Source organism: Nicotiana tomentosiformis, chromosome 1 (assembly GCF_000390325.3).
Source record: "Nicotiana tomentosiformis chromosome 1, ASM39032v3, whole genome shotgun sequence".
NCBI lineage: Eukaryota > Viridiplantae > Streptophyta > Magnoliopsida > Solanales > Solanaceae > Nicotiana > Nicotiana tomentosiformis.
Window position 1 is genome coordinate 48185178 of NC_090812.1, and position 26462 is coordinate 48211639.

Here is a 26462-nt window from a genome sequence, read left to right on the forward strand (position 1 = left end):
CCATAACACCGACGAACTTAACATATTCAATTCAGGGCGACGACACCACATCACAGATGAAAATTCCACCAAGCTCGAAATACCAAGTCTCGTTACTTCATCAACCCAAACCTGAACATTCATAGTCCGATTGCCTTTCCTTCGCCAGAAATAAAATACTGGATGTCTGAATCATGCACTGAGCAAACCTCATATACAAGTCATTCACTGCTTCGACGCATAGACAAGCATCCTACCATTACACAAACACGGTGCGATAGCAACACACAAATCGTCATAACAATCCATGCCAAACCTCAAATCCTTAGGTAATACTGATACCGAGCTTCAATGACAGAACGACCTTTCGCAAGGCGACGACAATAGCCAAATCAAATATGCAGGGAGAAACATCCCGCACCACATCTGTAGTATCATTAAAATTCCTCGATTCCCAATTTATAACAAGCGCTTCACGTCGTACAGGATTGAGTAGGAATGAAGTAAAGGCATAAGCCTCAAAGGAATCGAATCGCACGATGAGGAATCAAGAAGGGAAGTGATCCTAACAGTCCTGTAGCCTCTCAAAGATAAGTACATACGTCTCTGTACCGATCCGTAAGACTCTACTAGACTTGCTCATGACTCGTGAGACCTAACTGAACCTAGTGCTCTGATACCATGTTGTCACGCCCCAAAATCCATTCAAGGTCATGATGGCGCCTGACACCGCAGCCAGGCAAGCCAAAATTAAATACTTAATTTGGTTCTCATTTTGTAATATTTCTGAAATCATATTTTCTTCAATTAAATAGTAAAAGATGGAGTTTACAAAATAAATAATAATATCTTTAAAAATTCCAACACAGTGCAACCCATAATTGCCCAAAATCCGGTGTCATAAGTGCATGGGCATCAACTAGGAATATAAAATAAAATACAACAGCTGTCCGGAATACAAATTGGACAGGAAAATATAAATACTCTGAAGGAGACTCTGCTGGCTGCAGACTCGTAACGTGGAATGCAACTCACCTAAATCCCTGCAATAATCGCGCCTCTGCGCCCACGAGGCCACTAGACATATATGCACCTGCACAAAATATGCAACAAGTGTAGCATGAGTACGTAAATCAACGTGTACCCAGTATGCATCCCGCCTAACCCCGAAGAAGTAGTGACGAAGGGGTCGACTTCGACACTTACTAAAGGCCAACAATGTGATAATATAAAATTCTAATTAAGCAGAATATATATATAACAATAAAGCCCAGAACAAGAAATAACTAAACAATTCATCACCCTGTTTAAGGACCCAAATCACTTCCTTCATTTAAAACAAATAATCTTTCAAATAATGAATTTATACCAATTATAAAAGGAACTTCGAGTTCTATTATCACACACGAATACCACCGAGGGTGTTCAGCCCGATCCAACATAAATGTAAAATATGCATTGTCGAGGGTCGAACGATGCGAACCATGGATGCATCTATTACCCCACTCGCGGATCATAAATGCGATGCGGTCAAATATAAATTATCGATAAATCATAACTCTTTCTTGATTCTTTTAAAAATAATGACAATTCAACTTGAAGCTTTTAAATCTTTCAAATCCTCAACTTAGTTTCATTTGATGCAATTAAAAAATATAATCAAATAACAGTGTCCACAAAGCATAGTGTAAACCTAAAACTATCCAGACATAAACAGGGATAGTAGCTACGTACGGACTCTCGTCACTTCGTGCGTACGTAGCCCCCACAAATAACAACACATATTAATTAACTTCACCTATGGGGTAAATTCTCCTTTACAAGGATAGAAAAGAGACTTACCTCGCTCCGAAATTCCACAACCAGCTCCCAAGCCCTTCCAATAACTCAAACCGATGCCCAACGCTCCAAAACTAGTCAATTAAGATGCAAGGCAATCAAAATGTACTCTAATACTCATTATAATTCAATTCACAACAATTCCTAACTCCGCTTGAAAAGTCGATAAAAATCACCCTCAGGCCCACGTGCCCGGATTCTGAAAATTTTCAAATATGAACTTTACCCATGACACCACGAACTTAAATATATAATTTATTCCAAACCCTATATCCAATTTCGTGGTCAAAATCCAAAAATATCAATTTCTAGGTTTTCTACCAAAATCTCAAATTAATATAAATTTTCAAGTCTAAATCCATATATAATCCAAGTATTTAACTCACAATATGTGGGAATCACTTACCTTGACATAGATGACGAAAATCCCCCTTCCAAGAGCTCCAAAAATCGCCCATCCAAAAGGAATATGGAGGAAAAATGGCCAAATCTCGTCTTAAAATGACACTGCCCAACCCGACTTCTCGCTTCTGCGGTCCAATAGCCGTTCCTGCGGCTCCGCACCTGCAGAAATTCCATCACAGGTACGGTTCAAGCTCGGCCCAATAGCCCCCGCATCTGCGCCCCTTACGCGCTTCTGCGCCTTGGCTTCTGCGACTCCACGTGCACAGGTGTGGTTCCGCTTCTGCGGAACTTGACCGCATCTGTGGTCCCAGCCAACCTCAGCCATAACCGCTTCTGCGACCCTCTTGGCCGCTTCTGCGGCTCTGCACCTATGGCCAAAACCTCGCCGGTGCAGTTACACTAGAAAACAGATGCTTCAGTTTTCCTTCCAAGTTCAAACTCGATTCGTTAACCATCCGAAATCCACCCGAGGTCCTCGGGACCTCAACCGAATATACCAACACGTCCCAAAACATATTACGAGCTTAGTCGAGGACTCAAACCATGCCAAACAATATCGAAACTATGAATCACCCTCCAATCCAAAATTAATGAACTTTGAAATTTCAAACTTCTCCAATCGATGCCGAAACCTATCAAATCCCGTCCGATTGACCTCAAATTTTGCACTCAAGTTATAATTGATATTATGGACCTATTCCAACTTCCGGAATTGGAATCCGGCTCCGATATCAAAAAGTTCACTTCCGGTCAAACTTCTCAAAAACCTTCAAATTTCTAACTTTCGCCAAATAACCCTAAAATGACCTACAAACCTCCGAATCCACTTCCGGACGCGCTCCCAATACCAGAATCGCCATATGGAGCTATTCCCAGTCTTAGAATCCCGAACGGACATCGATAACATTGAAATGCACTTCAACCCAAATTTATGAAATTCCTTCAAAATGCCAACTTCCACAATAGGCGCCGAAATGCATCCGGGTCATCCAAAATCCGATCCGGACATACGCCCAAGTCCAAAATCATCATACGAACATGTTGGAACCTTCAAATCCCGATTCCAAGGTCGCTTACTCGAAATCAAACCTTGGTCAATTCTTCCAACTTAAAGCTTCCGAAATGAGAATTATCTTTCCAAATCGTCTCTGAACTTCCGAAATTTAATTCTGACCACACGTATAAGTCGTAATGCCTGAAGTGAAACTACTCAAGGCCTCAAACCGTTGAACGATGCACTGGAGCTCAAAATGACCGGTCGGTTCGTTATAATTTATGTATTTAAATTTCGAAAAATCATCATACAAATTGAATGTTAGCTACTTTACTTTGCACATAATATTGTCAACTATTTTACATTTCACGACGTACAATCTTATGAGATGATTCGTACGGTTAGAATAGCATATCAACTAATTTATCTATCTATATCTATTTATTATCTATTACTATATTAAAAGCACGAAACCCTAAAATTACATACATGAGAATAAGATATCTTTGTTGGCAATTGTAGAACATAGAGTTAATAAACAGGTAGCTCTAAAGATTGTTAATAAAGTGGTACCAGGATGCATATGGGAATTCAAATACCAACTTACTGAGAAAGGGAGGGTATGGCTACTATGGAACCCTGACTGTTGTGATGTTACAGTTGTTAAGGTACACGAACAATTTATACATGGGATGGTGAGAGTATTTTCATTAGATAAAGAGTTATATCTTACTGTAGTGTATGGTATTACACACAATCCATGACAGGAAAAGACTATGGGAAGAGTTACAACTGATAGGTCAGAACATAGTTGAGCCTTGGCTACTAATGGGAGATTTTAATGTTGTGTTGTCCGTGGAGGATAGAGAAAAAATGGTGTACCAGTCCAGGAGCCAGAAATACGTGATTTTAGCAGGTTCGTGCAGCATGCTGGTCTCATGGAGATGAAAGCAGTAGGAAGAACATTTACATGGACAAATAACCATGTGTATAGTAGGATTGACAGGTCATTGGTTAACTCTACTTGGGTGCAAAAATGGAATCATTTGGAAACACTAGTTCTTGACCCTTTCTTTTCAGATCATTCTCCACTGTGTGTTGTCCTGAAGGAAAGTAGTACAAAGATTGCCAGGCCATTTAAATTCTTCAACTATTTGGTTGAACATAAGGACTTTATGAGAGTTGTTGAGCAAGCATGGGCTGCGCCTGAGTACTCGACCCAATGGCTAAAGTATGGAAGAAATTGAAGAGAGTTAAATATGAATTAAAAGAACTGAACAACAAAGAGTTCTCTGGGGTGGCTGACAGAATTAGAAGTACTACGGAGAAACGGAAAATTTTGGAGAGTCAAATGAAACAGATACAGGACCACCAACTCTTGTTTGAAGAAGAGAGGGACCTGAAGATGGAATTAGAAAAATGGAGTAGACTTGAGGAAAGTGTGGCCAAACAGAAAGCAAGGATACAATGGCTGAAATTGGGTGATTCAAACACATCTTTCTTCCATGCTTGTGTCAACAATAGAATTGCCAGGAATCAAATCAGGAATTTAGTCAACACTGAAGGAGTTATTATACAGTCTAAGGAGTCATTTTAAGCAGAAATCATTGGGTTCTACAAGCAACTTCTGGGATATTCAGAAAGACAACTACCTTGTATTAGGGATGATGTGATGAAAAGGGGATCAATACTAAATCGACAACAACAACTGAAGTTAATTACACCAGTTACTAGGAGAGAGGTAGAGGTTGCACTGAAGGGGATTGATGATCATAAAGCTCCTGGAAATGATGGACTCAATGCTCTTTTCTATAAAAAAGTATGGAGTGTAATTGGAGATGATGTCACTGACGCTATGCTTGCCTTCTTTCAAAATACCACAATGTATCATCCAGTGAACTGCACTTCTGTCACATTGATACCTAATTTACAACATCCAGTTGCCATTAAAGAATATAGACCTATATCTTGTTGTACGATCATCTCTAAAATTATCACAAGTAGATTGAGCGAGGTGATAGACAAGTTGATAGATGGAAGCCAGGCAGCTTTTATCCCTGGTAGACTTATATCATATAATATAGTGCTAAGCCATAAGCTTGTGAAAGGTTATAAGTGGAAGGATATCTCTCCACGGTGTATGCTGAAAGTAGATATTCAAAATGCTTACGACTCTGTAGAGTGGGTATTTTTGGAACAAATTTTAGTGAGTTTACAGTTTCCTGATATGTTTGTAAAATGGATCATGTGTTTCCTTAAAACTGTGTCCTATTCTATTATAATCAATGGGGCCCCTGCTCCACCTTTTGCTGCTAAGAAAGGCCTGAGACAAGGAGACTCAATGTCACCTTATCTATTTGTGGTGGCAATGGAGTACCTTAGTAGATTACTGAAGACGCTTCACACTACTCCTGGATTTAAGTATCACCCCAAGTGTGCCAAGATAAAGATTGTGCAACTCAGCTTTGCGGATGATCTGCTTTTATTTAGCAGAGGGCATGTCCAATCTATACGAGCATTGTATGAGTGCTTTACACAGTTTACTCATGCCTCTGGACTACATGCTAATTTACAAAAGAGTAATATCTATTTTGGAGGAGTGAAGAGCAATGTGCAAGAGTAAATTCTGAATATGCTAGGAATTACGAGAGGTGAACTACCAATTTTATATACCTGGGAGTGCCTCTAAGTTCTAATAGGCTATCTATAATACAATGTCAACCTTTGTTGGACAAAATGGTTAGCAGGATAACCTCTTGGACCTCAAGACTATTGTCTTATGCTGGGAGATTACAGTTAATAAAGTCAGTGCTATTTTCCATACAAATATATTGGTCCCACTTGTTTTTGCTGCCTAAGAAACTTGTCTGTATGATTGAGCAAATCTGTAGAACCTTTCTGTGGACAGGGAATGTAGATGTTTCTAAAAAGGCCTTATTAGCTTGGGAAAAGATTTGCATGCCTAAAGCCGCAGGTGGGATGAACCTCCTGAACATACACCTATGGAATAAAGCAGCATTGTGCAAGTTGCTCTAGAAGTTAAGTAAAAATTAAAGAAAGATATCCTTTGGGTAAAGTAGATTCATATGTATTATGGGATAGGGGAGTCAATGTGGGATAAAATACCTAAACAAGCATGTTGGATGATACATAAGATATTCAAAGCCAAACTCTACATTGAAAAAGCTGGAATGACTAAAGAAGGTTTCCTTTCATGTGATTCTTTCTCCACCACGAAGATTTATCTACAATTGCTTGGCCAGTACACAAAAGTTGCATGGAGAAGACTCATCTGTAATAATCCAGGTTCTCCTAAATGGCTATTCATTGTGAATTTGGTGGCACGCGGCAGATTATACACAAGAGACAGATTAGCTCAGAGGGGGATGGTGGTTGATCAGAGTTGCCCCCTCTGTAGGGTAGAACAGGAAAGTATTGATCATTTATTTTTCAAATGTACTGTTTCTGCATATATATGGGATAAGTTACTACAATGGCAGGGGGTTCCAAGGAAGGCTATCAGCTGGACTGATGAATTGCACTGGTTTGAAAGGCATTGCAAAGGGAAGAGTTCAGGAGCTACTATGTACAGGTTGACCATGACAGCAGCTGTCTACTTTGTTTGGCAAGAAAGAAACCCGGTGATATTTCAGAACAAGAGCAGAACATATAATACAATTATCAGATTGATAATACAAGAAATCTTCGTCAAAGGAAGCATGTGCAAGAAGTTGAACAGGAATTTAATTAGACTGAATCACTATCCTACATAGGAAAATGTTAATGAGTAGGATGAGGAGTTGTGGTGCATGAGTTACTGATGTAGTGCACAACTGGGGTAGTCTAGTTGTGTTGCTTTTCTTTTCTTTTTTTTGAGCTGTACTAACCAATTTTGGTAATAAAATTAATTATTTACCAAAAAAAAAAAAAAAATACTAAACCCCTTAGCGAAATGTCGTTCGCCGTTTTTACCCTTTAAAAATCAATTTTATATTGGATAAAATTATAAATCAAGTCAAATTTTGTTTCCCAATATTTAGGACATTAAAATCAAGTCAAATTTTGTTTACCAAATCGTTCCTTATTTGAATTAGGTAAAAAGTCCTAAACCTTTTTTAAATTTTATGACTTTTTCAATAAATAAAAAAATAACGTTTTATGGTACACGTTAGGAATATAATTATGAAAACTTCCTTTCAAGTTTTCATGTTCACGTTAGGTTAGTCTATTTATTTTCTTTTTTCCTTAAATATCATTATCATTTAAATTAGATTAGAATAAATTTATTAGTGGTAAATATTTATAAAATTATGAAAAATAAATATATATCAACATAAATATACATTCCATGTAAGATATAATGATAAATGCCATTCATATTTTATATGTTAGATATTACAAATGATTTTCTAAATTCAATGAGCTAATATCTTAATTCTATATATTTTAAGATCTTAGTAAAAATAAAAAATATAAATAGAGAAAGAATAAGTACGAAATTATAACTAAAGTCGATAATATTGACCAGCACTTCTTCGATTTTCTTTATTCTTAATTATAGATTTATAACCGGTCATAAAATTAAAACCAATTAATTCTATACGATTTAATTATTTTATAAGAAATAAGAAAAAAAATAGAGAAAGACTTTTTGTGAAAAAAAATATCTTTTGATCCTCTGGGTATATATAATAATATGTTCATTACCCTTTTGTCAAACACAACTTTTACTAAACTTATGTACCAAAATTTTAGACATTCTAATTAACACTGTGATATATATAAATCATTTCAATATCCACGATTATTATATTGTTTTACTCAATATCAAATTCTAGAAATATTTATAAATTAATAATTAACAATTGCATGTCAAGTATACATAGTTTAATAATATTTATATAACTTTTTAAAGTTTTATACGTATTGATGGGATACAAGCGTATAGCGTGTACCTTAAAATGTACTAATATTCATCAGTTCGGGTAAATAATTTTCATTATCTAAAGAAAAATGATTGTTATAAAAATCACTTAGATGATATTTCACATTCTTTATCATAAATATTTTAAGAAGTGTTAGGTTTAAAGGATAGTGCAAAATTTCTGTCTTATAATATAAAATTTTGCTAATCACAATAATTGTATTGCGCACGAAAATAATTTATTATATTTTGAAAGTTATATCCCATTAATTGAATATAGGGTGGCCGTAAATAAACTACTTATAAGAAAATCTACAAATAAACCCTTATTATGTAAATTTGTAAATAAACATTCGTTTGGTATTATAAATTTTTTTATACACTTAAATACTACACAAATTGAAAAATGGTGGTCTATGTTTGTTCAACTCATGCAAATTAATTAGTGTATGTTGTGACATCAATGCATTTTTTAATCTTTTCAATCCTTATTTTTAGTCCAAGTTATTATTTTGTACATTGTGTGTGTATATATATATTTTATTTTATTTTTAATATGTAAGTTTGTAAAAATTTTGTTTGATATAATCAAAAAAAATGCAAATAAACTACATTTAAACATTAGGCAAACTTGAAGAAAGATGGTGTGTTTTATTCAACTAATGTGAACTAATTATTGTATATTGAGCCGTTAGTGTATTAGAAAATAAACTTTCCTAATCTCCTCAATCCTTGGGCTGGAAGTCTTCTTTTAAATCTATATTTGATATTAATATGTAAATCTATAAATGAACCTTTGTTTGTTATTCTTAAAAAAATCCATAAATAACAGTATATTATGGCGTTTATTCGATGCATAAGGCAATAAAAATTTTCTTATTTTTTCAATCCTTATGAGTTAAGTCTATATTCATAATTTTTTTTTTTTTTTTATATACTTTTATTGACATATGTAAAATTCACGTGCAACGCATGTACACTAACGCTAGTATCATAAGTTCCTCGTCCTAATCCAAAAGAGTCAAGAATCTCTGGCCTAACTTTTAATGCGTTAGAAAGTTTTTATTAGACCACGTGGCCGACTCGCCTGGCTGAACCGCCCTATTTATTTTAGAAAAAAGGGTCAAATATACTTCTCTATTTTTATATATTGTCTGCATTTAACCTCAGTTATACTATCGGGCCAAATTTACCCCTACCGTTATACTATCAGGCCAAATTACCCCTACAATCAGCAAACTTTTAAAAATACCCTTTGATCTGTTAAGTAATCCAAAATCTCCTAAATTCCTTTTATTTATCATTTGTTGTTCTTTTTGGTCCACTATTTTAATGTGAATGCTAAAGTTACTAGACTATACAAATTATTCATAATTTTTTTTATTACCAATGCACCCATTTATTTTTTTGTAATAAATAAAATTGATTTAAAATTTTATTTATTTTTCAATCATATACATACCGTAAAATTTAGTGAGCCTATTTATTGTGTATTATATGCAACTAATCATTATGTATGTACATATATATTCAAACATATTTTGTCATATATAGAATTCGATCGATTAACTTAAGAGTGCAAAATATATAGGCATTTAATTAAAGCAAAGTTGAATTAGACAATGTAAAGTCTCCGAGAAACTTCAACTTCAATTACTAATACTTGCAAAGTTTTCATACATTTGGTGCAACGAATTCATTAAAATTGGAACGCTGTAAATACTTTTAGAATTTAGAAAAGCTACCTAATTTAGATTTTTTAATTAACTATACTTTGTTTATTCGGTTGTATTATTTAATATTTTTTCTCTTATTTTTTTTCTCTAATTCAGAAAGCAGGTAAATGCCAATTATTTTAAAAATAGTGGAGAACAACAAGTGATTTAAATAAAATAAATTTGGGAGATTTTGGATTACTTAACAGATCAAGGGATATTTTTAAAAGTTTGCTGATTGTAGTGATAGTATAACGGAGGTTAAATATAAACAATATATAAAAGTAGAGGATATTTGGTGCAGACCTTACCCCTATCTTGGGGTAGAGAGGCTGTTTCCGATAGACCCTCAACTCCCGACCTCCAAGAACTCTTCACCTTATTCTTGGGGTGACTCGAACTCACAACCTATTCGTTGAAAGTGGAGGGTGCTCACCACTAAAGCAACTCACTCTTGTCCGTTAAATAGAGAGACATGCTAGATTAAAAAGAAGACTTGCTAGATTAAAAAGAAGACTGCCATCTTTTTCTTGGAACCGCTTCCCTCACTCTTGTGCTCTCTCTTTCTCTCTCATTTCTCTTTCTCCTCTCTTACTTACAGGTCAACATCTTTTATTCTATGGGAAATCTAACAATAAGGAGCTGCTCTGTTTATGGAAATGGATATGCTTTTAAGTAATAAAAAAAATAACCCCTTTTTGCAATGTTGCTATAATGTGCTCAAGATTCCCTTAACCGGCCTTCGGATTTTAATCAAATAAAAAGAGAAAAAGGGCCCTTCCCCAAATTTTACTCTATTGAAGTTTACGAGTGTTGTTCGTTTTTTCTCGTAAGTTACAATTCTGTTTTACTTTCTGAATATTGCGGAATGAAACTTCGAGATCTACTTCTGAGTGATGTTTTTATCATGAAATTGGGTGAAATGCTTACACCAAATTGAATGAGTATTTGGTCATGACAAGAAACTGGATTTGGTTGAGTTCGAAATAGGGCTAGGCATATATCGGGTATAATCGATAGCCCGAACCGATGAAATATTATTGGGTTATTAGATAAATAGTTCGATAACGGTTTATTATTATTTAACTATTGGATTATCGGCTCGGGTATCAGTTTGCCCAATTTATTAACGGTTTAACTGATAGACCAATAAACTTTAACAAAATTAAAATTTTACCTACCAAGCATATAAAGCCACCTTATGACTTCATTCTCTCAATTCTCTCGGGAGTTACTCTTCATCTTCATACCTTAATATTTAGAGTTAGTTTTTGTTAAAATGGAGTTGTGGACTGCCATTGATGGAGAAGAAGCAAGCTCGAGGATGAAGAAGATTAGAGCAAGAGAGAGAGAGAAAGAAAGCAATTCTCAGTATTTCTTATTAAACGACTCAAATGTACTGTACAACGCTATATTTATACAAATAGATTAATCAGCTAACTAACTTCTCTAACTACCTATTTATTACAAATTAACACTTTATTTACAGCTCACTGACAACTAACTGTTTCCTAACTAATCTTCTAGAAGTGTACTTCCTTAAATAGCACTCTGTATAACTACTCACAGCTGATCTAATATTTCAACAGTTTTAAACTTTTCTGAATTTCTCATCTTAATTCTTCAGTTAAGATTTTTAGCTTTAAACTTTAACGATTTAGTTATTCAAATTTTTAGTTTTTCTATTTGTTTCTTTTGTTGCATTGATTCTTTAGTATTTATAAGATTAGGATTTTGTTATTTTCCTATGCTCGCAGTGAGATAGTAAGATTAGATTGTTGAATGTCTTATTCCTTACTCCTGCTAACTTATAACTTTGAAAATTGAGATCATTCATTGAGATTTTTAAATGCAAAGAATTTTCTCTTTACTAAAAATGAAATTTAATCTCTCTTTTTTTAAGAGCAAAAGCTCAGTTCCTTTCTTTTAACAGTATGATTACGATTTCTATTAAAAGACATGAAATTTTTGAATATTTTTTACTCTTATCGGGTAAACCGATAAGGATCGATAACCGACTAACTATACCCGATAACCGATATCTTATCGGTTTGGTTATCAGTTTAGCATATTTATAAACCGATAACTAGTGACGGAACCAGAATTTTCATCAAGGTGTGTCAAAATATAAATAATTAGATACATCAAAAAGTCAAGAGGAATCAACCTATAGTAAGTATACATAAAATAAAAAAGTTATCTAGCAATATAGTGTAATTTTTCAGCGAAGGGGTGTCGCTTCCCCTCTGTTCAATGTGGCTCCGCTACTGCCGATAATCGATATACCTAACCGATAACATTCACAACCGAACCGAACCGACCGATGTTGTAATGACTCGATTGGTCATTTTGAGAATTTAAGTCCCGATCGGCGACATAAGGTCCTGAATAGCTTCGTATTATGTGTATTGACTTGCATGCATGGTCGAGTTCAGTTACCGGATGATTCTGAGTAATTTGGGACACTTAGTCCTTAAAACGGAAGCTTATGTCTTAGGATTTTGACCGTAGTCGGAACTGTGTGAAGACAACTCCGGAATAGAGTTCTGTCGGTTCTGTTAGCTCCGTTGGGTAATTTTGGACTTAGGGATGTGCCTGGACTTATTTGTGGAAATTGGCCTTTTAGGGATTCTTAGGTCCTTATATTCATTGAATATGCAGTTGTTCTCGTTATGATTACGTTTCTTAATTTTCAGTTTCACTTTTACCTGCTTTAATTGGAATTAATTACTTCATGATCCACTCTTGTTGTTCATTTGATTCATATGTGCCTTAAATGAAATTGTATCTCTTCTATTGCCGTGTTGTCTTTTCCCTAACTGCTTATCTTTATCTGAAATTATAATTATCTCTTCTGTAATTGTTCATCCTTAATTGAGGCAAATGATTATCCTTATACTGTTTATCCTTAATTGGAGTTATTGTATCTCTCTCTTAATTTCCCAACCTTAAAAGAAGTTAGATATCCTATATTTTAGTTAATTTATCCTTACTTGAAATTATTCGTCTTGTGTTTGCTCCCTCGTTGTCGAACTGTACATTGTGGACCGTTGTTACATAATATTTCCTTTCTTGTTGAGCTGTTCTTATTATGACTAGCATTCTCTATTGTGGCTACTCCTTGTGAATTAGTTCTTCCGTTTTCTTGAGTTCTGGAATTTTCGAGTTGAGGTATTTGTCGTTAGCAGCTATGCAGGTCGTTACTGTGGAGACTCAAGGTAAACCTGCTGCTGTGTTCGCAGGCTTCGGAGTCACCTTTAAGTTTTCGTTTTGCACTGTTTATTCTTATTTCTGGACAGTTGTATTTAGAAGTTTTCTAGCAAATACTCTGTAGAGCTTATGACTTATTCTACCGGTTTTGGAAATTAAAAATTTTAAGAGATTTCTATTTCAAATTGTTAGATGTTATTTAAATAATGTTGTTGTTTCAATTAATATTAGGCCTACCTAGCCCATAAGACTATATGCCATTACGATACACAAACAGAGAGGAAATTAGGTCGTGACAAGTTGGTATCAGAGCTCTAGGTTCATGGGTGCTACGAGTCATAAGCGAGTTTAGTAGAGTCTTGCGGATCGGTACAGAGACGTCTGTACTTATCTTCGAGAGGCTACAGAACTATTAGGAAAGTTTCACTTCCTTCATTCCTATCGTGCGAGTTCATTGATCTCGAAGTTGAACTTTTATCATTCCATTCTCTCACAGATGGTGAGAACACGAACTGCAGTTACTGATGACGTTACCCCCCGAGCAGATGTCGCTAGGGGCAGGGGCAGAGGCCGACGAGGAGCACGTGTCGCAGCTAGGGCACCTACCAGAGCAGCAGTTGAGGAGACGCCAGTAGTTTCAGTTGGGGGTGTCACACCCCTTTTATGCCCCCCCCCCCCCAAAAACGATAATGTGTTTGGATTGTAGGTTAAAGAGTTTTTTCGATTAAAGTGACAATTTTTGAAATAGGAATTATTTTATTTACAGAGTCGCCACTTGAAATTGATTTTTTGCCGGTGTTCCAAGTCACCTTTTATTTGAATCCCTAGTCAAAGGAAGGTTTGACTCTTTTATTATTGGTCTGCGAAAACAAAGTCCGGATAAGGAATTCTGTTGACCGGGGAGAAGGTGTAAGGCATTCCCCGAATCCCGTGGTTCTAGCACGGTCGCTTTATTGACTACAACTTGGCTTGAATTAATTTTGGACAAACTCTGATTTATTGATTTCCATATTTTTCTTTATCCGCTTTTATTGCTTGATTATTCGTAATTAAGGAATTATCTTGAAACGAGTCACGCGTGCGTGTACCCATTTTGTTTGGCGCATTAAAAATCATGCCACGCATGTGTGTACACAATTGATAACACTTTTATTATTATTAAAATTGTTATGTCAAAGTTGCGTGAACGAATACCTTGCCTTTAACTTTGAAAATCATAATTATGTCACGTGAATGTATACATAATCACGATAATTGATTTATTATTGTGCGCCTAAAGAACACTAGAGATATTTATGAGTTATTTTCCTAAACTAGTTTGAGATTAAGGCCTAGGGTTTATGGGAATCATTGTGGAAGAGGTAAGATTTGACTATTATAATTATGAAATAAATGGAGACAAAAAGGCTAAATCTTCTTAAATCCTATCAGCCCCAAACTACTCCAAACATAATCAAACATCTCTAGAAATCCAACTAGCAAATCAAATCCCATTTACGGCATACTATATGAACTAAAACAAATGTTAACTAAGCAACCTTTTAATTTCCACCAAGCAAACCTATGGCCCATCTTGATACACCATAAATCACAAGGCACAATACCAACTCAACCACTGTCTTCTTCGAATGTTCCCCATTTTACATGTATATAAATTAAACCAAAACTATATGCTTATAGAATAAGAAAAAGAAAAAGAAGAAAACAAACAAAACAACCACAACCTATTTGATTAGAGCTTACTAGAAATCCCTTTATTCATTCATTTTTTTTCCAATGGTTATTTTACCTACAAAAAAAATTTAATAGTGCAATGAAATATGCAAATTAATAACTTCTACCCATCAAGTAAACACATGAATATAAATCTTAACTCATACAAATTCTAGTGATGTTCTTAAACAAACGTAGGCAACAAAGAAATTTAGTAAGCTATCAAAGACATTTAAACAAAATAAAGCACTAAAAGATTAAACAAGAACATCATATTAAACCAAAAGTGAATCAAAGAAGAAAGTAATCTCTGTTGAGCAGAGCTTTTCACTGTATTAATAAAGAGCCTCGAGTGTTGGGTTACAAGGAAGAAAACTAACCAAACTTGACAGTGGACTAGAGCATCAAACGAAACGGAACGGCGAACTTGCCTCCCTCGACTGAAACTCGCGTGTTTTAAATGGGTAACTGTTGCTGCGTTTTGGCAGCAATTTCAGCCATGTTTTGGCTTGATTTTCATGGATGTTTCGTGGATTTTTACGGATGTTTTGGGGCTGGGATTCGGACTGGTTTTTATCATTTTTTGGCTATTTTCGCAGCTGATTATTTGCTGGAAAAAAGACTGTTTTTCAGCTGCTTTTGGAGCTGTTTTGAGGGAGTTTTGGGGGGTGGATTTTCAGCTCATTTTTGGGGGTGTTGAACTGGAGAAAAGTGACTGTTTTGGGGTGTTATCGGCAGCTGTGGGTGGACTGGTTTTCAGCTCGTTTTTGGGCTGTTTTCAGCTCGTTTTTGAGCTGTTTTGAGGGAGTTTTGGGGCTGGATTTGCAGCTCGTTTTCTTTGCTGGTTCCTCCCCTTTTTTGTGTGTTATGTGTGTGTTTTATAGCTGAAAATGGGGTATAGGGTTTGTGATAGGAGACAAGCACGGGGGACAAGGAGTAGGGAACAATGGAGAGAGTAGGGAGCAAAGTGTGGGGGGACAAGCATGGGGGACAAATAAAAGTGGAGTGGGGAACAAGCATGTGGGATAAGCATGGGGGACAAAGCATGGGGGACAAGTATGGGGGACAAAGAAAAGTTGAGTCGGGACACGCCTGGGAAGCGGAAAATATTCAAGCACGGTCAAAAATTAGGTGCTCACAGCATGCCCCTCTTTGCTTGGAAACATTAAAAGTTTTTAGGCAAAGATAAAGTGAGCCGTGTGACTAAGTTTTGACCATATCGTTATTCAAAAGAGGAAGAAAATAAAAGAAAAAGGTGCAACCGAGTCCTGGTTTTGGACAGCCTACATATCCCGGGTTATAAGGGAATCAGGTCGCGTGTAGTTCAAAAAAAATGATGGAGTGATGAGTTCGAAAGTCGAGCTAGGTTCCGTCGAGGCTCCGGTCCGTGGCCCTGTTATTACATCAAAATCTAAAGGAACTAAACAAGCCTATCAGTTATAAGTTACAAGATTCCTATTTATAAGTCTTTTGAACCTTGATCTTGAGTCTTGATTGGTTGTTCATGCAGACTCTGATCTGAACCTTGATGCTTGCTAGCTGTAGGTGCTAGTTCATTCTTCTACGGCTTCTTCTGAGCAAAACGGGAAATGTGAAGCTCGTAACTTCAGTCATGTTTTGAGCAGTCCATATCATTTCCATCTGCTTCTGCATTTGGATTCACTTTTTTTTCTTTTCTTTATTGTGGATTCAAACTTCTTCTTTTGTTCATCTCGAACCTTGTGCCTCGAGGTAAAACCTGCTCAGACATCACAACAAACAAACGAACAAAATTTTTCTGCCCCAGTTTTCACTAGGAAAATTTCATGAGTTATTGTAACAAAATTCTAAACTACTTCTTTATTGAAAGCAAATAAAAAAATAAAAAAATAAAAAAATAAAAAAAAGTAATGGTGTACCCTGAAAAGGTCATGATGATTTTGTTTTTTTATTGTCCCAAAAGAATGTCTCAACTAAGGATTTGTGTACCTTATGTTGGGAAACTGTGGTCAGAGAATAGGATACCCTATATTGGCAATGATACCACGGAGTGGTGTATCCTGCATTTAAAATCAAATCAACTAGGGAGTGGTGTACCCTATGTTGGAGAACACAACAAGGGATTGGTGTACCCTATACTGGTATGGAGATCAGGGATTGGTGTACCCTATACTAGTAAGGAAATGTAATCAGGGGATGTCGCCTTGTATAACTGAAAAAGAAATATAACCAGGGGTTGGCGCCCTGTATTACTGAAAAGGAAAGGTAATTAGGGGTTGGTGCCCTGTATTACTGAAAAGGAAATGTAACCAGGGGTCGGCACCCTGTATTACTGAAAAGGATAATGTAACCAGGGGTTGGCGCCCTGTATTACTGAAAAGGATAATGTAACCAGGGGTTGGCGCCCTGTATTACTGAAAAGGATAATGTAACCAGGGGTTGGCACCCTGTATTACTGAAAAAATGCTGAATCCCCGGGGCGAAAAGGGTCTACCTGGGGTTAAAATACGAAAAGCAAACCTGGGCGAAGAGTACCTCTACTCGGAATATGAGTTGTATCCCCCTAGGCAAAAAATTTCTACCCAGGTTAAACAACGTAAGACAACCTGAGCAAAGAGTACTTCTACCCGGACCTATGAGCTGGATCCCCCTAGGCGAAAATGTTCTACCTAGGTTAAGCTACGAAAAATAACCTGGGTGAAGAGTACTTCTACCCGGAATTATGAGCTGGATCCCCCTTGGCGAAAAGGTTCTACCTGGGTTAAGCTATGATTAAAAACCTGAGCGAAAAGTACTTCTACCCACAAATATGAGCTGGATCCCCCTAGGCGAAATGGTTCTACCTGGGTTAAACTACGAAAAGCAAACCTGGGCGAAGAGTACTTCTACTCGGAATATGATTTGTATCCCCCTAGGCGAAAAGTTTCTACCCGAGTTAAACTACGTAAGACAACCTGAGCAAAGAGTAATTCTACCTGAAACTATGAGATGGATCCCCCTAGGCGAAAATATTCTACCTAGGTTAAGCTACGAAAAATAACCTGGGCGAAGAGTACTTCTACCCGGAACTATGAGTTGGATCCCCCTTGGCGAAAAGGTTCTACCTGGGTTAAGCTATGATTAAAAACCTGAGCGAAAAGTACTTCTACCCGCAAATATGAGCTGGATCCCCCTAGGCGAAATGGTTCTACCTGGGTTAAGCTACGTAAAACAACCTGGGCGAAGAGTACTTCTACCCGAAACTCTGAGTTGTATCCCCCTAGGTGACAAGGTTCTACCTGGGTTAAGCTACGAAAGACAGCCTGGGCAAAAAGTACTTCTACCCGGAACTATGAGCTGGATCCCCCTAGGCAAAAAAGTTCTATCTAGGTTAAGCTACAAAAACCAATCCTGGGCGAATAGTATTTCTACCCGGAAACTATGAGTTGGATCCCCCTAGGCAAAAAGGTTCTACCTAGGTTAAGCTACGAAAAACAATCCTGGGCGAATAGTACTTCTACCCGAAAACTATGAGCTGGATCCCCCTAGGCGAAAATGTTCTACCTAGGTTCAGCTATGAAAAATAACCTGGGCGAAGAGTACTTCTACCCGAAACCGTGAGCTGGATCCCCCTAGGCAAAAAGGTTCTACATGGGTTAAGCTACGAAAAACAACCTGGGCGAAGAGTACTTCTACCTGGAAACTATGAACTGGATCCCCCTAGGCAAAAAAGTTCTATCTGGGTTAAGCTACAAAAACCAATCCTGGGCGAATAGTATTTCTACCCGGAAACTATGAGCTGGATCCCCCTAGGCGAAAAGGTTCTATCTGGGTTAAGCTATGAAAAATAATCATGGGCGAATAGTACTTCTACCCGGAAACTATAAGCTGGATCCCCCTAGGCGAAAATGTTCTACCTAGGTTAAGCTACGAAAATTAACCTAGGTGAAGAGTACTTCTACCCGAAACCGTGAGCTGGATCCCCCTATGCGAAAAGGTTCTACATGGGTTAAGCTACGAAAAACAACCTGGGCGAAGAGTACTTCTACCCGGAAACTATGAACTGGATCCCCCTAGATGAAAATGTTCTACTTGGGTTAAGCTATGATTAAAAACCTGAGCGAAAAGTACTTCTACCCGCAAATATGAGCTGGATCCCCCTAGGCGAAATGGTTCTACCTGGGTTAAGCTACGTAAAACAACCAGGGCGAAGAGTACTTCTACCCGAAACTATGAGTTGTATCCCCCTAGATGACAAGGTTCTACCTGGGTTAAGCTACGAAAGACAGCCTAGGAAAAAAGTACTTCTACCCGGAACTATGAGCTGGATCCCCCTAGGCGAAAAAGTTCTATCTGGGTTAAGCTACAAAAACCAATCCCGGGCGAATAGTATTTCTACCCGGAAACTATGAGCTGGATCCCCCTAGGCGAAAAGGTTCTACCTGGGTTAAGCTACGAAAAACAATCATGGGCGAATAGTACTTCTACCCGGAAACTATGAGCTGGATCCCCGTAGGCGAAAATGTTCTACCTAGGTTAAGCTACGAAAAATAACCTGGGCAAAGAGTACTTCTACCCGGAAACTATGAGCTGGATCCCCCTAGGCAAAAAGGTTCTACCTGGGTTAAGCTACGAAAAATAATCCTGGGCGAATAGTACTTCTACCCGGAAACTATGAGCTAGATCCCCCTAGGCGAAAATGTTCTACCTAGGTTAAGCTACGAAAAATAACCTAGGCGAAGAGTATTTCTACCCGGAACCGTGAGCTGGATCCCCCTAGGCGAAAAAGTTCTATCTGGGTTAAGCTACGTAAAACAGCCTGGGCGAAAAGTACTTCTACCCGGAAATATTAGCTGGATTCCCCTAGGCAAAAAGGTTCTACCTAGGTTAAGCTACGAAAAGCAACCTAAGTGAATAGTACTTCTACCCGAAACTATGAGATGGATCCCCCTAGGCGAAAAAGTTCTATCTGGGTTAAGCTACGTAAAACAGCCTGGGCGAAAAGTACTTCTACCCGAAAATATTAGCTGGATCCCCCTAGGCAAAAATGTTCTACCTGGGTTAAGCAACAAAAAATAGCCTGGGCGAAGAGTGCTTCTACCCGGAACTATGAGCTGAATCCCCCTAGGCGAAAAGGTTCTACCTGGGTTAAGCTACGAAAATGAGAGGTATGAACTCTAGTTATGCATGATAAATATGAACACTAGTTATGCATGATAAAAATAAAGGAAAGTGGAGATTTTGAGGAAACTTACCTTTGGTGACATTCGTCCTTTAGAAATCACCATTCTTCACTGTTTTGTTCATGCTGCAAACAAAGAAAAATTGTCAGTTTTGAAAATAGTGGTCAGTTTGTGGCCCTGATGTCTTTGGAAGCTTGGCTTTGTGCCCATCTTCTTTTGATGATGATTTCAACCTGCCACTAGATGTTTCCTGAATACCACTAGCATGTCTGGCCCCAGAGAGCCTTTGACTTTTCAAACTTTTACATGACGGTTGGTCGCGTGGGACTTAACCTTTTCAACTTTGTTTTGCCTTTGTGGAATTTCACTTTCGACTTCTTTCCTCCGAAACTTTCAATTTCTGAGAATTGGGGAACCTTTAGCTTTTCAAACTTTGCCAAAACGGTTAGCCACTTGGGACTTAACCTATTCAACTTCATTTTGCCTTGTAGGCACTTTCAATTTGATTTCCTCTTTACAAGAGTTTTTGATTTCTAAGCATCAGCCGCCATGGCCAGTCGGGGTCGACTTGATGTCGCTGCCGAGTCTGGGTGCTTTTTTGCATATTAGCTTGTATCAAACGAAAGTCCTGTAAATCAGTCTTGCTATCCCTTCTTTGCCTTAGTTTTGGAACAAAGTTAGACCAAAATGGATTCGAAGAAAAACGAATAATGGAATGGACAATGAATTTAGACAAGAGGTATCCCTTTCGGGGAAGGAAAGAATGACTTATCTGGAGTATATGCGGACTTCAATGAACATGACATGCCTTTTGGACTTGATGTCTGATCTGTGTAAACCGTCCGACTCTTAGAAATTCATCACAACTTTTGCCTCGAAACCTAGAAAACTTGCCCAGGATTATCAATACCAATGGCTGTGAAGATCCTCTTTTCGATCAGTAGTGCCCTTTGCGGGTTTTCACCAGCTAAACTCTCTTAATTCTCTTCTCACCATCGCCTTATAGTGCCCTTTGCGGGTTTTCACTAACAAGACTCTCATTTTCATTTTCTTTGCTCGTCATCGCCCTATGGTGCCCGTGAGGGTTTTCACCAATAAGATTCTCTCATTTTATTTCTCTCATTTTGGTGGCATCAGATCCAAGTGATTGTATCCTTCAATTCTTGAACATTCTCGTTGATTGATCGAAAGGACTAGAAAAGGATTTGGGTAAAAAGGATTTGGATTGAATTACAACTTTAGAACCTCTCAGGCGAAACCATCGCCGAACTATTATAACACCTGCCCCAGTTTCAACTTTTGGGGGAATGTAGATTTTTATTTTGGTGTGACTGAACCCCAGAGAGAGGCAGCCTACGTATCCTTTCGGAATCAAGTCGAACGTAGTTTGATTAACATGAACTTGTTTGATTTTTTTTAAAAAAAATTTTCATTTGTTTTTTATTTTTATTTTATTTTTTTTTTAAATAACATCTTCAGGTTCCAACGAGGGTAATCAAAGAAAGGTAACCGACTCAAAAAGGTTAGCAAAGGGTTGATGGTGTTTGGATAGCGAGAATGAAAGCCTTCATCATCCCAATCGGAGAACATTAATGCTATATAGAGGGTCAAACATAGTACCTTTTGATAGCATCCGCGTTGACGGTTGTTTCAGGGACGCTTTCTTCATTGTTTCCCAGGTACAACGCTTTCTTTTGCAGTACTCTCATTACAATGTATATACCTTTCCAATTTGGAGCCAATTTTCCTTTAGCTTCTTCATGAGTTAGGAGGATACGTCTCAGAATGAGTTTTCCTATTTTAAATTTATTGGGCCGCACTTTCTTGTTGTAGACACGGACCATTCTTTGTTGGCATAACTTCCCGTGGCAAATTGCGGCCAATCATTTTTCATCCATCAGTGTCAATTATTTCAATCGGTTCTTGACCCAATCTTTATCCTCAATCCCGGCTTCAACAATGATCCGTAGAGAGGGAATCTCAACTTCGTTCCAATTTTCTATTTATTTTCTTACAAGCCTTGTCTTCAAAATATTTTGTTTCTTGATCTATTATTTCGGGGTCTGACAACGTTTTAGGATCTGAGCATGAAGTCCGCAAGTATGTCATGTCATTAAAATCTGCATTAACAGAACTAAAAAGAGAATAAGAAAAGTGACAAGATTAAGAAAAAAAACATTCCCCGACAATAAAATATTAATTTTATTTGATTTTTTTAAAAACATTTTAAGATAGAAGGGTTTACATCAGAAAGCAAAGCAGTGAAGTAAAATATTCGGATTAGATCCTGAAATAATTCGGACGCAGAAAAGATAGCAAGACCGGCTACCGAGACTCCCATATGACAGAGAACTTTTCAGGTTTGGCGCCTGTTTTTAGGTTTCTCTTCTGTCTCGGCAATGGCTGCAATGGCCTTCAGTGCTAGATCAAATTCCTCATCTTCACAGATCATTCCGATTACTGGCCCATTGGTGTGAGTAGACAGAGAATTGTTCATCATATTAGGGGCCTCTTCATCCCTAAGCACTATTCCCTTGACATTGATGAGGTCTTCCACTGCTCTCTTAAGAGTCTAAACAGTCTTCTGTATCATGTCTGACTGCTCCAGAGTGGTATTCACATCTAGCATTAGCCTGGTGCGAATGGGACTCAGGGTTTGGCCGGTTCGGGGCTACTGGCCACAGTAGACCTAACCTGACTAGCTTTTGGAACAAGATCGAGTATGATTCACCAACAGGGGTAATCCATCTCGGGAGGCTCTCTCTCTTCTTCTTCTTTTTTTTATTTTTTTTTCATATCTTGATTTTTTTTTTTCTCTTTTTGTTGTTTTTCGCTCTTTGTTTTTCTCTGTTATTTTTTGTCACTGTTTCTTTCTTTTTCACTCAATTTTTTTCAATTTTTTTTACTCAATTTGTTTATGGCTATGATCGAATCCGATGGGGATTGCCTACGTATCATGACGCCGCATGAATCAGATTATTACGTAGTTTAGGAATATCAGGAACAAAGTACATAAACTAGCTCTTTTTTGTTTTTCTTTTGGAATGTTTGAAAAGAAGAATTCTTAAAGGAGAAAGAAAATATATTTTTTTTTGGATTTTGATTATTTTTGTTTTTGAATTTTTTGGGAGAAAGACTTCTAAAGAAGGAAAAAACATATTTTTGGATTTTGATTTTTTTTTTTCAAATGAAAGACTTCTAAAAAGAAAGAAAATATTTTTGTTTTTTTTTTCCGGTGAGAATCAGACCCGTGTAGTTCGGTGGATCAGAAATAAAATAGATAAACTAACTCTTTTTCATGTACAATAAATCCGACAAAATTTCCTAGCAAAGAAAATATTTTTAAATTTTTTTCGATTGTGTTTTTTTTTTTGGAATTGGTGAAAGAAAAACTTCTAAAGTAGAAAAAAAAAATATTTTTGAATTTTGATTTTTTTAAAAAAATTTCAAAAGAAAGAAAATATTTTTTTTTTGGATTTCTGGAGAAAGACTTTTTTTTTTTTAAAAAGGAAGAAAATATTTTTGGATTTTTGGTCTCAAAAAAAAAAAGAAGCTTCTAAAGAAGTAATTAAAGGAAAATATCTTTTTGGATTTTTAAAAATTGGGGGCCGACACCGATGAGGTTTACCTACGTATCTCACATCCGGTGAAAATCAGACCCGCATAGTTCGGTGAAAATTGACTATGTTCTTCTTTTTTTCTTAATATGAAAATTAATCTTTAAAACCATATGCACTAAACCACATCATTTTTTCTCTCTTCGTTCAACCGATATATGTTAAAGTCGGTCGACATGCAATCCTCCCAAATAATGCAACAAGTAGCACATAACATGACATAATGGTCTCAACAAGGTACCTGTCCTAAAACAGAACTCGGCCCATGAGTGGAGCGCTGCTAAGTCAAATGCACATGATGCAAATAAAGCGTAGCCTATCATTACTTGTGACTTGTTCTTCTAAGTTTGTAAATCCTAAAGGAGATGGTATCTAGACCTGGCTTACCCAGACGGACAACCCGAGCCGAGGAGCATCAAGCATTACCAGTAGTAGAACAGCACTGGCTAGCTAACAGCTCTCCCGCCTAAACATGTGTGACTAAATCCTTCACCAGAAGCTGGTAGGCTAACTGGCTTTATCTCAAGACAGAAATTTTGTGATGCTGGTAGGCAAACACAACATAACTAATTATCAGAAGACTCAGTGGGATGCGAGAGAGGATACAATTTATATGTACAGTTCAACAATATCAAGACAGTAAAAAGTGGAGAAGTAGCACATTAGTCCCAAATAAATCACAATATTTACAAAAATTAATAAAACCAAATAAAGTCAATGTACAAGCTTGAATTCTTGAAATCCCCAATAGAGTCGTCAAAGCTGTCACACCCCTTTTATGCCCCCCCTCCCCCTCCCCAAAACGATAATGTGTTTGGATTGTGGGTTAAAAAGTTTTTCCAATTAAAGTGATAATTTTGAAATAGGGATTATTTTATTTACAGAGTCGCCACTTGGAATTGATTTTTTGCCGGTGTTCCAAGTCACCTTTTATTTAAATCCCTAGTCAAAGGAAGGTTTAACTCTTTTGTTATTGGTCTGCGAAAACAAAGTCCGGATAAGGAATTCTGTTGACCGGGGAGAAGGTGTAAGGCATTCCCCGAATCCCGTGGTTCTAGCACGGTCGCTTTATTGACTACAACTTGGCTTGAATTAATTTTGGACAAACTGTGATTTATTGGTTTCCATATTTTTCTTTATTCGCTTTTATTGCTTGATTATTCGTAATTAAGGAATTATCTTGAAACGAGTCACGCGTACGTGTACCCGTTTTGTTTGGCGCATTAAAAATCATGCCACGCATGTGTGTACACAATTGATAACACTTTTATTATTATTAAAATTGTTCTGTCAAAGTTGCGTGAACGAATACCTTGCCTTTAACTTTGGAAATCGTAATTATGTCACGTGAATGTATACATAATCACGATAATTGATTTATTACTGTGCGCTTAAAATATACTAGAGATATTTATGAGTTATTTTCCTAAACTAGCTTGAGATTAAGGCCCAGGATTTATGGGGATCATTGTGGAAGAGGTAAGATTTGACTATTATAATTATGAAATAAATGGAGACAAAAAGGCTAAATCTTCTTAAATCCTATCATCCCCAAACTACTCCAAACATAATCAAACATCTCTAAAAATCCAACTAGCTAATCAAATCCCATTTACGGCATACTATATGAACTAAAATAAATGTTAACTAAGCAACCTTTTAATTTCCACCAAGCAAACCTATGGCCCATCTTGATACACCATAAATCACAAGGCACAATACCAACTCAACTACTGTCTCCTTCGAATGTTCCCCATTTTACATGTATATAAATTAAACCAAAACTATATGCTTACAGAATAAGAAAAAGAAAAAGAAGAAAACAAACAAAACAACCACAACCTATTTGATTAGAGCTTACTAGAAATCCCTTTATTCATTCATTTTTTTTTCAGTGGTTATTTTACCTACAAAAGAAATTTAATAGTGCGATGAAATATGCAAATCAGTAACTTCCACCGATCAAGTAAACACATGAATATAAATCTTAACTCATACAAATTCTAGTGATGTTCTTAAACAAATGTAGGCAACAAAGAAATTTAGTAAGCTATCAAAAATATTTAAACAAAATAAAGCACTAAAAGATTAAACAAGAACATGATATTAAACCAAAAGCGAATCAAAGAAGAAAGTGACCTCTGTTGAGCATAGCTTTTCACTGTATTAATAAAGAGCCTCGAGTGTTGGGTTACAAGGACGAAAACTAACCAAACTTGACAGTGGACTAGAGCATCAAACGAAACGGAACGACGAACTTGCCTCTCTCGACTGAAACTCGCGTGTTTTAAATGGGTAACTGTTGCTGCGTTTTGGAAGTAATTTCAGCCATGTTTTGGCTTGATTTTCATGGATGTTTCGTGGATTTTTACGGATGTTTTGGGGCTGGGATTCGAACTGGTTTTTATCATTTTTGGCTATTTTCGCAGCTGATTATTTGCTGGAAAAAAGGATGTTTTTCAGCTGCTTTTGGAGCTGTTTTGAGGGAGTTTTGGGGGATGGATTTCCAGCTCGATTTTTGGGGTGTTGAACTGGAGAAAAGTGACTGTTTTGGGGTGTTATCGGCAGCTGTGGGTGGACTGGTTTTCAGCTCGTTTTTTGGGCTGTTTTCAACTCGTTTTTGAGCTGTTTTGAGGGAGTTTTGGTGCTGGATTTGCTGCTCGTTTTCTTTGTTGGTTCCTCCCCCTTTTTTTGTGTGTTATGTGTGTGTTTTATAGCTGAAAATGGGGTATGGGGTCTGTGATAGGAGACAAGCATGGGGGACAAGGAGTGGGGAACAATGGATAGAGTAGGGAGCAAAGTGTGGGGGGACAAGCATGGGGGACAAATGAAAGTGGAGCTGGGAACAAGCATGTGGGATAAGCATGGGGGACAAAGCATGGGGGATAAGTATGGGGGACAAAGAAAAGTTGAGTGGGGACACCC

General features: G+C 37.0%; 1 protein-coding gene across 1 annotated transcript; it reads left to right on the forward strand.

The window, feature by feature from the left end:
• Positions 1 to 6327: 6327 nt before the first annotated feature.
• Positions 6328 to 6990, forward strand: LOC104095399 (uncharacterized). Its single transcript, XM_009601532.2, has one exon. The coding sequence runs from the start codon at positions 6328 to 6330 to the stop codon at positions 6988 to 6990; it is 663 nt and encodes a 220-aa protein (XP_009599827.2).
• The last annotated feature ends 19472 nt before the right edge of the window (positions 6991 to 26462 follow it).

Bases quoted from the DNA above. Each gene is read 5' to 3' on its own strand.
- LOC104095399 (XM_009601532.2), top strand. From the start codon at position 6,328: ATGTGGGATAAAATACCTAAACAAGCATGTTGGATGATACATAAGATA.